The following is a 15345-nucleotide window of genomic DNA, read 5'->3' on the forward strand; positions in this document are numbered from 1 at the left end:
TGGATGATTATTATCGGCTGCAAGAGAATCGATGCTTCCACCGGGGCAGTTTCAGCCCTTTTTGCCATCCTCAAATCGACACGACAAACATCTTTAAATGCGAGTAATGGACCGGCCACCAGCAACACCAACCTTTGATCCGGCAGATTGTTGCACATCACCTCAAGAGAGTAGAGAACCGTGCTTCGGATTGTTAGGTGGAATATTTCCAACCTTAGCAGAGACTTTCATCACGGCAAATATTCATAATGTGATGAAAGAGTTTTGGAATCGTTGCAATTTGGGCAAGCACTAATAATATTTCAACGACCCATGAGATAGTGGCAACAAACATGTTTTCGTCATTGCGGTCAAAGCGTGGTATCACAAGGAATTATGCAACAAATTTGTATCAATGGGAATGAACATGTGAAAACTGATTTTGTGAGTGGCGAGCCCAGGTACACTTTGCTGAAATCCCATAGCAGGGTTTGTCACATGTTTTGGACCATGCGTTACAGGCTCGACAATAATGACCTCAAAAATCCAAAAGAACTGGAATATGCACTGTGCGGGAATGAGGTAGAGTTCACCCCCATCAAAAAGACTGTTGGTAGATGTGAGACTAAAGGTCTGAGCTGTTATTCGAGCATGTGAAAGCCTGAAAATGCTGGTGAATGACCACCCATCAAGGTTTGTTACGCATTGTCAATAAAAGTGATCCCATCGACTGGTAGTTTAGTGTATTTTCTTGTTAATGAAAAGGAAAGCCTGAATGACACTGCTTCTGACTTTGGCTTTTTTTTTTTGTGTTTGTTTTTTGTATACAGAATCGAGGCTCGTGAAAGAGCTAACATTTATCACAAAAAAAAATCAAACAGACAAACAATATATATAAAAAGAGGGAGCGGTAGACAAGATGGGGAGAGAAGGGGAAGCACACAAACACAACATTTGAGAGGGACATCGGGAGATGTGTGGGAGGGAGAGGGCTTGAGGGGGAGGAGGCATGGGAAGGGGGAGGGGGGTGGGGAGACGTATAAAACACAAGGACACCAAGGACTTCCAGGAAAGAAGTTGGTATTTCAAAAAAGTGGATTTGGGGTGAAATTAGCATGGGTAGAAAAGATCAAGGTTTTGGATGGGGGAAGATAAGAGATGGTGGTGGACAGCTGTTTTAAAGACCTGGGGGTGGAGTGGGATTGAAGAGAGTGAGGGATTTTGTTCCAGAGGCGGGAGAAAAGAGGAATGAAGGAGTGAAGGTGAGCAGAAAGTCTTGATTTTGGCAGTTTAACCATAAGAGGGTTGCTGGCAGATCTTGTGCGACCTGTAGGAATATTTGGGGGACAGAGCCCAGAGAGAGCTGGGTGGGCAAGGCCGGAGAGGAGTCGGTAGAAGATGGAAAGACCACCAACCTGCCTGCGGTGAGTAAGTGAAAGGCCCTCGGAGATAGCTTCATCGCGGGAGATTCCAATGATTCTGAACGCTTTGGTTTCAACAGCGTGAAGACGAGTTAGGTGTGAGGCAGGGGCACCAGCCCAGAGGGGAGAGCAGTACTCCATTGAGCTGCGGATGAAAGCCTTGTATGTGGTTTCGATACAAACTTAACAGAGACTTTGTTTATTTTCATTATCTGGCATGAGAGTCTGTTAGAATTGCCACAAAGTTCTGGGGAAAAAATATATCCACTCTGTAGATATGAAATAGTAATAATTTAGTCATAACATAATCGTAATAATGTTGTATTACGATTATGTTGTATTTAAAAAAATCATAATCCTTTACTGTACTGGTGTCACGAGTGTTGCTTGGTTTCTGGGTCTCATTCATTCATTTTAATGCTCCATCTCCTCTGAAACGAAATGTGATATTTCACAGGTAAGTTCCAATCTGCTCACTTGGAAGGGCTGTCTTGCACAAACAGGCTTGAAACATCAAGATGAGTCATTTTGTGAAACGTCATCACGTGTTTGCATCATCTCTTTGCATTCATTGCCCAGATTACACGGCACATCATTACAGGATCCTACGTATTGCTCTTCTAGACACATTGGGCGCATGTAATTTTGCAATGATGTCTTCACAGGACGCAGGCTTCACGATGTTCTTTAGAATCAGCAATCCAGTTGCTTCAGGTGTCTTAACCGATTGTGAGATTTCTCATAAAGATTTTGTCACAAGATGGCCTCTGGGTTTTAGGGTTTTGGGCTCAGCATCTTGAACAGATTGCTCTGGCTGATTTAGCAAACGACGTCAAACTGCTTAACCTTGGAGCTCATTATGATAACGATATTTTGATTCATTGATTGCTCCACAAAATGCCGCTCGCATGATATTGTGGTTGGTGAGGATGTTCTTCATTCATAGATACACGGTGTGGTGTACAACTTGAGAATGTTTTGACACAATCGATCCCCACATTTGTTGGATATCTAAAATATATATATTTATCAGATATATGTTATCTCATATTTTGTGACATGATGGGAATTTCTCAACTGCATGGGCCTCTTGGTTGGTGGGCATTTGGGGCTAAAAATTGTCTGAAAGTCAGAGCTATCAACAGATTAGTCTGGCCTCACCTTGAAGCCAAGGCCAAGCTGTAATGGAGCACCGTGCTTGCCACTTTGTTCATAAATACAGGCCTTATCTGCTATTCTCCTTCTTACCCCCCCCAAACCCCCACCCCCTTCCTTCTAATTTTGGAAAAGAATGGCATCCGAGACCCTGGCATAGAGCCATTCTTCAGCACAACGAGAATTTCTGATACTCTAACTCATGTAAGAGGATGCCACGATTGAGGAAACTGTCGAAATTTAAGCAGTTGTCGGCTGTCCGTACAATGTCGTTAAACCACAGCCGTTTTTCTATCCCCAGTCCAGACCTCAAATGCCGGGTAGCAAATTTTGAACCACCTTCCATTCCTACAAGTGCAATAAACAATTTTCAGGTTATTCAAACTTCCTTTTCAAAGCTTTCTCAGTATTCCAGCTGCCAAGTACGTAGCTGATTGCTCGAGGAATGTAAACAGTTTGCCAAAAATGTGACATTTTATTTATTTGTGATCTTACTGGGAAAGGCTGCCAGTGTATTTATTTATTTTGTTTTGGTCATCGGGGAGTTAAAATCCGGTTATGATATGTCCACTTGTGCAAATATTACACGTAGGACAAGGACATTGGTTGAGATCCTGTGTACTTTCCCATAAATTACGACATTGGGAGACGATGAACAAATCGATGCAGTATCACGGATTTGAACCTGTGATCCCAGAATTGTAGGCCAAGCACTCAGCTGTGAATGCTATAAAGACCAACTGAACAGTTTGCTACAATTCTGGTCTCTTTAGTTCCTCTTCTGACATTCCAGCTTACAAGTAAGGAAAACAAAAACAACAAGTGTTGCCTTCACTTTGCTATGTGCACCGCAGATGTTGTGTTGCTTTGCGCAACCTGAAACCTTGACGTGAAGATTAACTCTGGGGTTTCTAAATGGATTAGGTGCCATTATTTAATAACTATAGTTATCTTCGTAGAAAGATTCGTCAGACTGTAGGCTTTGTACTAATTGTCCCGTATACTAGCTCCATAGACGTTAAAGATCCCTGTGCGTTAGGAAACGGGTAGGACATCGTGTGCTGGGACCCTAACAGAATTCTTGAATCCCTGCCAGATTTCATGAAGGTTGACTGCCATTTTGACACCCCCGATAACCTAAGGTCGAGCTAGATGAATTGTTATGAAGTCGAAAATACTCTTTCATAATAATGATTTGTTTACTTGAAAATTGAGCGCATCGAATGGTATTTGTACTCGAATCTTTAAACTGTGGAACAGAAGCTTTTTCCGTATGGCCTTTGGTTGTACAATCATACAGTCAAGGTAATCTCCTCGGCCCTCATGGAAACTGTTATCAGTCCAGGATATCTGTTGCATATGTCTTTTTGGCAATCATTGGTGTATCCATGTATTACACTTTTTATGCCTTGGCTTCTGAAGGTGGCTGGAGGCATTATGTTTTCGGATTGTCCGTCCGTCCGTCCGTCCGTACGGGCTCAACCTCGTTTTTCTCAGCAACCACATGTCTGATTGAGACTAAACTTTCAGGATAGGAGTGACATCCATGCAGAATGTTTTTATGATAATTGTGACATCATAGGTCACGTGGCATGGCAGCCATCTTGGATTAAACACAAATAATTAAATATATATTTCTCAGAAACCGCTGAATGGAAAAAAAACCCCCGAAACTTGGCACATTATCAAGTACTTCCAATGTGGAGCAAAAGTATGATAATGATGACATCAGCGAAGTGACATACCAGCCATAGATGTTTTAATTGAATTCCTTATCCAAAAAATCTGAAATTGCATGTACATGATCTCTGACCCATTTGTATTGAAATATTAAACTTATGACCTCATAGGTCATATGGTTTGGCAGCCATATTGGATTGAAGGAAAATATTAAATAATTATATCTCTGAAACCGCTTGCCCTATCGATGCAAAATTTTACAAATGTCATCTAACGCCATTGTTGCATATAGTTTGAAAATGATGATGTCATAGGTCACGTGCTTTAGCAGCCATCTTAGATAGAAAAACAAACCTTTTCTGATTAACACGAAACTTCACAAACGTGATCTCCTACCTATACATATGCAGAGTGTACATTTTGATGTCATATATCATGTGGTTTGGCAGCCAAATTAGCTTCAAAACCACTATTTTTAAAAATCCCTTCTCTGAAAACTCTTCACTGATCAATGTGAAACCTGTCCTTTGGTAAAAATGTGATACTTCAAAACAGCTGAAGGGATTTAAACCAAACTTGTTTATTTTTAGGACAGTGAACGAGGGCATCTACCTATTGTCACGGGCGGGGACTATGCGGAGGCATATTGGCGACAGTCACATTGCTGTAGTTACTTTTTTAAAATTTGATTAATAACACCACACCTCAATGTGTCTCTGTCAGCTAATTGGGAGAATCTTCCAAACTAGTTTCACACCGAGCATGGCCTTTGGCACAGGTAGGCCAAACCATTGAATCGTTTATTTGTTGCAGGAAAGAAAGACTACTGAGTGAACCCACCCTTTTTTTGCATTAACTTCTGATAAGGTTTCAAGCTTAAATAGCTGCTTGCTTTTCCTGTTTGTCAAGACGTGTTTATCCAAAATAAAATGTACCATCAACTGGCACCTTGAAGCTCTGAAAAACAAAACATCTTTACAAAAATGGACTTTTGAAAAAATAAATGAGAATTGATAGAAATCTTGTGAAAATTTCCTCGGATCTCATGATTATTATTTTTTGTAGGGGTACCTCTTCCCTTTTCAAGATATCTCTATGATGGACATTCTTTCCCAATAATGTATAAGGTCATGTGTTGCCATCCTGGTTAGCTCACCTGGAACGAAGTTCAGGGGAGCTTATGCGATGGTGCGTCGTCCGTCCGTCAGCCCGTCCGTAAACACTTGAAACTTCTTCTCTGAAACCGCTGTTGGGATTGTGACCAAATTTGGTACAAATGATATTTGTTGTCTTGTGACCAAAGTTTGTTCACGGTATTAAAAAAATTGGGGTCTAAGGGGGTTTACCGGGGGCCATAGGGGCTCCAGGTTTGACCCCCAAAATAGAAATTTGCTTTTCCCTCTGAAACTACACACACTATTTCGATGAAACTCAACCACAACCTTCATCACCCACAACTTTACCACAACCTTCTTTGGCAATTAGTACCAAAGTTTTTTCACGGCATTTAAAAAATCTGCCTCTTTGGGGGTCTACGGGGGGTCAAAGTGGGCCCAGGTTTGACCCCCCGCCCCCACCCCCCCAAATAGATATTTGCATTCTTCTCAGAAACTACACGTGCATTTCTGATGAAACTTAACCACAACCTTCATCACCCATGATGTACGAAAGTTTGTTCACGACATTTTAAAAAACTTCCCCTTTGGCGATCTACGGGGAAGGGGGGCAGGGGGGTTCCCCCCAAAATAGGTATTTGCTTTCTTCTCAGAAACTACATATGCAATTCTGATGAAACTTGACCACAACCTTAATCACCCGTGTTGTACCAAAGTTTGTTCCTGGCATTTAAGAAATCGGAGTCTAAGGTGGTCTGTTGGGGTGAGAGGGGGGGAGGTTGCCCCCTAAAATAGCTATTTTTTTGTTTGTTTAAAGTCTTTTGCTTATGTTAGTATGATTCTACATGCTGCCCTGTCTTCTAGCAAGCATCGAAATTGGTTTAAAATACCTTTAGTCAGTGCAGTATACTCTTTATTCTACCAGGTGAGCACCAGGAGTGCATTCCTGGTGCTCACCAGGAATTCCCCTATGTTTCCCAAAAAACATTCCCCTATGTTTTTTGATTTGCAATTCTGCTGCCGGAATACTTTCTTTATCCACATTTCCATTAATCTTTGAGGAGTTTCATGTGTGTACCCCATGCCTTCTAACAGGTGACCTTCACGAAGCGAAAGTTTGGCCTAATGAAGAAGGCTTACGAGTTGAGTGTGCTGTGCGACTGTGAGATAGCTCTCATCATATTTAACAGCACCAATAAGCTGTTCCAGTATGCCAGCTCAGACATGGACCGTGTACTTCTGAAGTACACAGAGTACAACGAACCACATGAATCACGTACAAACTCTGACATCCTAGAGGTATTTTCTCCAAAGATTTGTGGTACAGTATTAATGTATGGCAAAAGTTGGAGCTTTAAACGATTGGGGGAGCTGAATACATTATCTTTTTTTGTGCGACTAATAAAGTTTAGACGCACTATTTCCTATCCATTATACCATTCTGTTAAAATCATTTTTGCTTTTTTAAAAGTCTAGACTCATGGAGGTGCAAGGTGAGAGAGAGTGTAGAATGCAAGACATCGACAGTGGTACACGGAGATAACTCATGGATACAGCAAGTGGGTGAACAACGCGTGAGAGTGAAACTTGGTAAACTCCATGTAGATGAGGAGAGGTAGTGAAGGGCTAATGAGGACAAAGGATCATGGGTGGGCATGTTTGATTACTCTAAGTGACTGTGCATTGCCAACTTGAAATCCTCGAGGGAAAAGTGGAATTGAGCAGATTGAGGATGAAGGTTCCACAAGTGAGAGAAGAGAATGGAGTGGAGCTGTGTGTGGTGAGCCTGGATTTTGACAAGGAGGGGGTTACTGGAAAAATACATTGGAATGGAATGAGAGATGAAAGGAGGGGTAGTTAAAAAAAAAAATAGAGGCCACCAAGCTGTTTCAGGGAGAGATTGAGAGAGAGAGACAGAGACAGAGAGAGCAGCAGCCACGACGCTTCTTCTTTGCTAGCAATGCCAATGATGTTGAGAGCATTGAATTCCACAGTATCCAGGAGAGACTGGTGTGAAGTGGGATTTTGTACGAGGGAGTTTCATTGAGCTAAAGATAAAGACTCTGGAAGCTGTGAGAAATTCCGATTTACCAAGAAAGGACGTGACACGACAGAGGATGCCCAGTCTGCAACTGGATTTGCAGCTTTGCTTTGATATATATATATATATACGTACACACACACACGTGTGTCTTCCCAGGAGAGGTTATAGCTGATGGTGAGGTCCAAAAATTTGAGACACTGATATTCTTCCAGTCATTGATTGTTGAAATAGAGAGAATCTGATTTGTTTCACAATCCTTATAGAGAGACAGGGTGTGACAATCCTTATAAAGGGTAAATGTTAAAAAAAAACTTTTCAGGATTGAAAGACTTGTTCCAAGTACAGTGCTTTCAAAAAGTATTCACACCCCTTGACTTTTTTCGTATTTTGTTGTGTTACAGCCTGAATTTAAAATGGATTAAATTGAGATTATTTTTTTTTGTCACTCATCTACACAGTACACCCCAAAATGTCAAAGTGGAATTTTCTTTTTCGAAATTTTTACAAAATAATTAAAAAGAATATACAGAAATGTCTAACTTGCATAAGTATTCAGTCCCCTGAGTCAATACTTCATAGAAGTGCCCTTTGTTTCTGTATACAAGATCGATGCTCGTGTTAGAGCTAACATTAATGACAAAAAAAAAAAAAAAAAAAAAAAACGGACACGTGATTAAATAAAGGGAGCGGGAGACGAGATGGGGAGAGAGTGGGAAGCACACAAGTACAACATTTGAGAGCAGGGACATCGGGAGATCTGTGGGAGGTAAAGGGCTTGGGGGGAGGAGGCGTGGGAAGGGGGTGGGGGTGGGAGAGGTAAAAAAAACATATGGACACTGCTAGGACTTCCAGGAAAGAAGTCGGTATTTCAGAAAAGTGGATCTGGGGTGAATTAACAGGGGTAGAAATGACAGCCCTTGTCAGCGATTACAGCTTCGAGTCTTCTTGGGTATGTCTATATCACCTTTGCACATCTGGATTTGGGGAGTTTCTCCCATTCCTCCTTACAGATTTGCTCAAGCTCTGTCAGGGTGGATGGGGAGCATCAGTGAACACCAATATTCAAGTCTTTCCACAGATTCTTAATGGGATTCCAGTCTGGGCTTTGGCTGGGCCACTCAAGGACTTTCACATTCTTGTTCTGAAGCCATTCCAGTGTTGCTTTAGCTGTATGCTGGTGGTCATTCGCCTATTGGAACATAAATCTACGCTGCAGTCTAAGGTCTTTTCACTCTGAACTAGGTTCTCCTCAAGGATTTTCCTGTATTTGGCTCCGTTCATTGTTCCCTCTATCTTTGCAAGTCTCCCAGTCTCTGCCGCTGAAACGCATCCCCATAGCATGATGCTGCCACCATCATACTTCACGGTAGGGATGTTGTTAGATGGATGATGAGCTGTGCTTGGTTTCCACCAGATGTAGCGATTTGCATTCAGGCCAAAGTGTTCAATTTTTGTCTCATCAGAACACATAATCTTTTGCCTCATGCTCTCAGAGTCTTTCACGTGACTTTTTTCCAAACTCGAGCCATATGCTGTCATTTGCCTTTTTCTCAGGAGTGGCTACATCTGGCCACTCTCCCAGAAAGCATATATTTGTGAATTGCTGCAGAGACTGTTCTTCCAGCAGTTTCTCCCATCTCAGGTAAGGAACTCTATAGTTCTGTCAGAGTAGTGATTGGGTTCTTGGTCACCTCCCTGATCAAGGTTCTTCTTACCCGGTTGCTCAGCTTCTTCGGACGGCCACCTCTAGGAAGAGTCTGGGTATTCCATATTCTTTCTATTTCCTAATGATGAAACTCACTGTGCTTTTAGGAACTTTCAATGGTCTATAAATTGTTTTATACCCTTCTCCAGATCTATGCCTCCTCACAATTCTACTTTTACTGACTTTGTCAACTTGGGTTTCTGCTCTGATATGCACTGTCAACTGTGGGAGCTTATATAGAAAGGTGTGTTTCTTTCTAAATCATGTCCAATCAATTGCATTGGCCATAGGTGGACTTCAATCAGGTTGTAGAGAAATCTCAAGGATGATCAAAGGAAATTGGATGCATCTGAGCTCAATTTGGAGTGTCATTGCAAATGGGTTGAATAATTATGGAGTCAAGTCAAAATGTGAAAAAGTCAAGGGGTGTGAATATTTCTGAAGGCAATGTACTAGATCAGCATCTAGTCCTTTCCAGGCTGGCAGTGAGCGTTGTTGTTGGTGTGGTTGATGACATGTGGAATTGCAAGTTATAATCTTTAGTCATCTGTAACAGTATTTTCTCAGAATATAGTGGAGAGGTTACTAATGTGTGTAAAAAAGAAAAAAGAAAAAAATACTGGGCCCACGACACTGCATAGGACTAGAGGAGAGGAGAGGATTCTATTCAGAGATCAGGTGTTTGACACCAAACTTGACGCACGAACTGTAAAAAAAATAACCCCCATTTCGGTCCACTGTAACACTAAGGCCTCTCTCATGCCATATTGAGGTGTGTTTGGCCTACTGACTATGCTCGCCAAGTATGGATTGTCAAGAATGAGCAGCAAACATGATCAAATCCCACACCAGTCAGTGCAGAATGAAATGAGTTTTAAGACGAGACAAAATAGTTCATTCTGCCTCAAAATTGAAGTTCCTTTTATTTTAATGATACAAGAATCCCTTGAATTCAAATCCTGGCCCAAAGTGGTGTAAAACCTACAACTGAATTGTACACGTGTTGCCAAGAGTTCGTGTTGATGAATCCGGCAGGTGCTCCGGCTGCTTAACAATGCTTTATTGTGTCAAAGGTGAGATGTTTTAAATGCCTGCTGTGTACCTGCTGTGAAAGTATTTTGCGCATTTTGCAGTGTCATGGCTTTTGAAACTTTTGGGGGAGGGTGGCGGTGGGCAGTGTAAATTGATCAGCTTTTGGATGATACAAAATCCGATATTGCGTGGAAAAGTTTCCCTGGAGGAAAATGTTGCGCAAAGGCATTGCGTTTGAAATATATTCCTGAATTTGGTAACATCAGGAGCATCTGGGAAACATCAAATCTTTTTCAGGAAGTTGTGGTTAGTGATGAGAATTAGTGGCTCCAGCCTTTGGTTACGTTACACCAAGGATTGTTGATTTTTACCCTGGTTACCATTGTGTCCAAGGATTGCACAGAAGAAGCTATGGTTACCATTGTGTGACACTCCCAATGTACTTGGCTTGGAAGTTCAGCAATTGGAGTGCAGAACGTGTGGTACTAGAATGGCACGCGATAGAGTGCATACCTCCACCAGGTTGATTAATTTACGTTTTGTATCCCACTGATGGGCCAGATCTGGATTCGGACCTGAAGCAAAGTTTAATCGGCTTGTTCTTGTTCCTTAACCAACTAATCCAAGTTTTGTCATAACTTGTTCACAACTTTTGAGATACTGTGTCATACTATCTATAGTTTTTTCCCCCTATCTCTCAATGGTGAAAAATCACTTTTAAAAATATCAGATCCAGATCACAAAATTGTTTCAATTCCTCCTTGTCACACATCCAACATGTCCACCAAATTTCATCCGAATCTGTCCACAACGTTTTGAAATATCCTGCACATAAACAAACAGACAAACAGACATGGGTGAAAACATAACCTCCGTCCACCTTTGGTGGGTGAGGGTAAAAATGTGTTTGAGTAAAGGGGAGTGCAGTGGGCGAGGAGGGGGTTGATGTTGGTCAGTGTTTTGCTAGGTGTAAATGTGGATTGTGGTCAGGCCTGGCAAGCAGTACTCATGGGGATGTTGAGAGGGCAAAAGCAAATATGATTAGTTTCCTGCTTCAGAAAGATAACGTTCTGGTTTTCCGTGCCAGTCTCCACAATGGTCTCCTCACTGGATAAGACCAAATTCCGCTTTTGAGTTTTATCTTCAGAGCAGTGGAAATATTTCCTTGTTTTCTGGTTCAACTCCATATCACCGGATTTGGTGGCAATCCCGAAAATCAAAGGCACGAAAGGTTTAAATGTTTTCTCATGCATAAAACACCCTCTTTTAACCATAGCACAGCTTAAGATGTCTAAGCCCAAATGTCAGTTGGCAGGTGGTTGGAAATGACTCCTGGGAAACGGCTTCTGCCCCCACAATTTTGCTTGATGGGACTGATAAACTTATTCACTTCCTGCAAGACATGATAAAAGATCGATAATTGTGGCCTGCAAATCCTCGAGTTTAACGGAAGTTTAAATTTTTATAGCTTGCAGAATAAAATCGTTCAGGTGCCTCGGTACATCGAAGTAAATGAAGTTTATTTATTCTTGAGACACAGCATTAGCGTGAGAAGAGATGTTTGTTGCTTGGTGGGGCAATATGGCACTCGGCATGGGGGAAAACACGATCCGGAATGTGCCATCCTGTGACACATACACAGCTGCCAATGGTGCGTGCCTGGAACGTCGCATGCCTCACGATCAGCCGCTCCAAAATTGGCAACGTTCGGTCAGGCCGACCGCACCATCTCCAAAGTGAGATGTCTCCACCTGCCCAACGACCTCTGCTTGCAGAAACGTTGCCCCTGACCACCTGCTTAGTGCAGAATTGTCATCGGCAAGCCTGGGAATGGAAATCTGCACTTGTGTTCCGGTGAAATACTATTTCCTGTCCTTGCAACAGTTGGGTCCTGATGAGAAAATTTAATTTAATGTGTTGTATTGCACATGATTACACCTCTTTATTATTATAATCAGCAATATCATATTTTAGAAACTTTTGAGGGAAGTCAAGGAAAGGCAAGGTCCTCCTTTACCCATATACTGTATACACATCCATCCCAAACCTGCATGACAGTACACCAAGTTACTTGTCTACCGTTGCTCTTTCCATCTGCCTTCAGGTCCTTATTGAAAGCATTTACTTTTAAATTTCCATTAGCTTTTTTTATTTATCTGGTTTTCTCATGGAGTGGCATTTTACAAGATTATTCAGGCCACAAGATAATAGAACATAACTTCCTCAAAAAATTCCTATCTAAATTTGTATTGGAAGTGAGATGAAGTCGAAATTGAGAAATAGAAGAAAAAGGGAATGAAGGGAAATTCAAGTATTTTACCAGTTCTTTTGTATGTAATATATAGATGGCCCTTTAAGGCCGTTGAGCTGTATGTACATAAAGTTGAGCCCTTATGTCTATCCTGGAATACAGGAAGCCCCCTGGTGGATTTTTAAATGGTACCCTGGATTGTGTTGATATGTATCGGCATCCACATTAATCCAATATCAATTGACGATACTTTAACATTATTCTATTTGAAGGAATATTGTACATTATGCTGTCTTTGTTTAAATGACCAGTGGGCCTGACTATCCATGACTCGTTATGGTTGACTTTCCACTTTGATCCTCAACCGACAATCTATTTGATGTTGTGATCTCTTACGGGACAGAAGGGGAGTTGCCAGCTTGAACAGAAAGTCTCCTCTTTAGTCTCAAGGGTCCAGGCCTTTTAACTGATCTTTGACCCTCCTCACCTCTTAATTACTTGGCCATGTGTAGGATCATGCCACTCCAAGGTGTTTTGAAGTGAGGAATGAGAGGCCTTGCTGGTTCTGAGCAGACAGGATCTTTGCTATAACCAGTGAGTCTCCCTCTAATCTATCTCAAATAAAAAAAGCCCAACCAACTCAGAAATTTGACCAAGTCCTACTCTACCAATTTTGCACCAGAATAGATCAGACCGAGTCACAGGCGACATTTTATCCATGGCCGACAGACTTCCTCAAGCCTCTATCCCAGACTCTGCATGCGGCCTCTCTTAAATCGACCCTCTGCAGGAATTTTCGGATCAAGTTCGACTGGAAGGAGAAACTGAGCATTACATTTTGAAAATGTCTTCTTCATCAACCTTCTGCTTAACCCGTGGTTGAAACTATCATGATCTGGCATTTATGTGGATATACAGTCTGTGAGTGGTTGTGAAGGCTTTCCCACTTCCAGGTCATTCCCTGTGGCTGCCTCCATGCTTCAAGTGCCTGATTGGTGTGTGTGGGTGATGTATGCTGACGTGCTCACTAAGCATGCTCACGCATACTAGCTCACGGATCATACCATTGGCTTTCCAGTATGTTTCATCCATCTCGCATTTCAACTTGTTGTCGACAAAGCATGGCTGCTGCCATGGAAATGAGCTTAAGTTGCATTTGATACTAAATGGTACGAAAATTCAAGGATCAGTTGTAGTACTTTTCCTTTTGAATTTTGACTTTAAATTTTGAGATCATTTCAGCCATTCTAATTTGAGGACTTGACACTTACAAGAGCTGACACAAAATCTACACATTTGGTAAAATGTGGATCAGGCCATCATCCAGAATATCATTGATATGATGCCTTCATGGGTTCATGCACTGCATGATGCCAAAGGACGTGATACCAAATACTAATATATGGCGTCCATTTAATTGGATAGATTCAAGAGTCTATCCCATTAAAAGTTAAATGGCAGGTTCCAGGTTATGCAAGAAAAAACTTTTGAAATCTTCTTCAATGGCCACAGTTATTCCCACATTCTTGTGGGGTTCGCTGGGGGATGCTTGGCCCAAGTCTTTCACGAACCGGCTGACCATGCTTCACGTTCGACTAAGGTCAGGGCAGGAATTTGGCCATGGTTCCGGCGATAGCTCGCCTGCTCTTAAATGCAAGCAACCTTTAACATATTTTTAGTATACTAGTTAACCATCATCCATCATCTATACCATCATCTATACTAGTATTTATACCATCATCCCAAAATTTAACGCCATCCACAAAGGAAATGGAAAGTTTAAACAAAGGGGATGTTAATAATACCTGCTCCTATATTCCCAAAAGGGGAAAGCAACTGAGGTGCCCACCAAAGTCGTGAATGTTTCAATGGCCAAGAATGTACTGGACAGGTCGCAACCCCATTGCAGAATGTTACCAAAGGAGTCCTCAGTCTCGAGCAGGAATTGAGTATACTAGCCAGGGTACCAGTCCACAATGGCCTCCTCTTTTTTTTAAAATGTACATTAATCTTTAACTTCCCGATAGTGAATGCAATCAGGTTTTATTTATTTATTTTTGAGTTATACTGCTGTTGTCTTTAATGCATCTAATCTAAATGTAGATATAGCTGGTGTAACGTGTCCTCTGAAGGACCGTGTAAAAATTGATGTAACACCTAGTTTGTGAAACACCATGACAATTTGTAGTCAGACATGAAATTGAACCCAGGTTCTACAATTCAAAGGTAAATGTGCTACTTCTAAGCTTTCTTGCCATTTGCCAAGGAGAAACTATTTACTTCTGGGTGAACCATCAGGTGTGAGACTGGATATTTTAGACAAACGATGTATTCCCTTTTGGTTTAATTTATCTCCTGTCTATTTTTCTTTCTATAGCTTGTGCATTTTTTTTTTTTTTTGGCCTTTGAAGATGTTCGCCTGTCTCCTCTCCTTTTCTTCCTGCCACATGTTTCCTGGTGAAATGGCAGGTGCTGAACAAGAAGGAAAACAAAGGATGTGAGAGCCCTGAACAGGAATCTGCCTACGTGCTGACTCCTTGCACGGAGGAAAAGTACAAGAAAATAAATGAAGAATTCGATGATATGATGCGCAAGCATCGCATTTTGGTATGCTTCGCTTAACCTGTAACAATTAGAACTTCAGTGCAGGAGGCAAATGATATTACCATAAAATCACCCATCCTTGATCGGTATATCAGCTAGTTTGTACTATTGTGACTAGAAGCACCTGCTCTATTATGGGGGTTATGTTATTAGCCTTATTCATGTGTAATTCAAAATACCTCTTGCTGCGTAATTCAAAACACCTCGCTGTACTGGAAAACGTGGGGACAAACACTGTACCGTAAAGGGTGGGGACTTGTAATACCGTTTCCCACCTGGAGGGGTGCTACATGATACACTTCAACATAGAGAACAGTAAGGATGACTTTCATCTGGGATTTATGAGTTCCCTTATAAGG

At 41.6% G+C, this 15345-nt stretch overlaps 1 protein-coding gene across 27 annotated transcripts in view; it reads left to right on the plus strand.

Moving 5' to 3' along the window:
• Positions 1 to 15345, plus strand: part of LOC137431577 (myocyte-specific enhancer factor 2A) — a 171005-nt gene that overhangs the window by 126056 nt on the left and 29604 nt on the right. For all 27 annotated transcript variants that reach the window (XR_013624139.1, XR_013624147.1, XR_013624142.1 and 24 more), the window contains 2 exons: positions 6446 to 6649; positions 14852 to 14989. Coding sequence is in view for 19 of the 27 variants with exons in the window: in XM_078782128.1 (XP_078638254.1) it covers positions 6446 to 6649; positions 14852 to 14989 (342 nt within the window). In the remaining 8 variants the exon portion in view is untranslated. The remainder of the gene's footprint in view (positions 1 to 6445; positions 6650 to 14851; positions 14990 to 15345) is intronic.

The sequence above is a fragment of the Myxine glutinosa genome, chromosome 7, assembly GCF_964187855.1.
Source record: "Myxine glutinosa chromosome 7, kmMyxGlut1.1, whole genome shotgun sequence".
In the NCBI taxonomy this organism is placed as follows: domain Eukaryota; kingdom Metazoa; phylum Chordata; class Myxini; order Myxiniformes; family Myxinidae; genus Myxine; species Myxine glutinosa.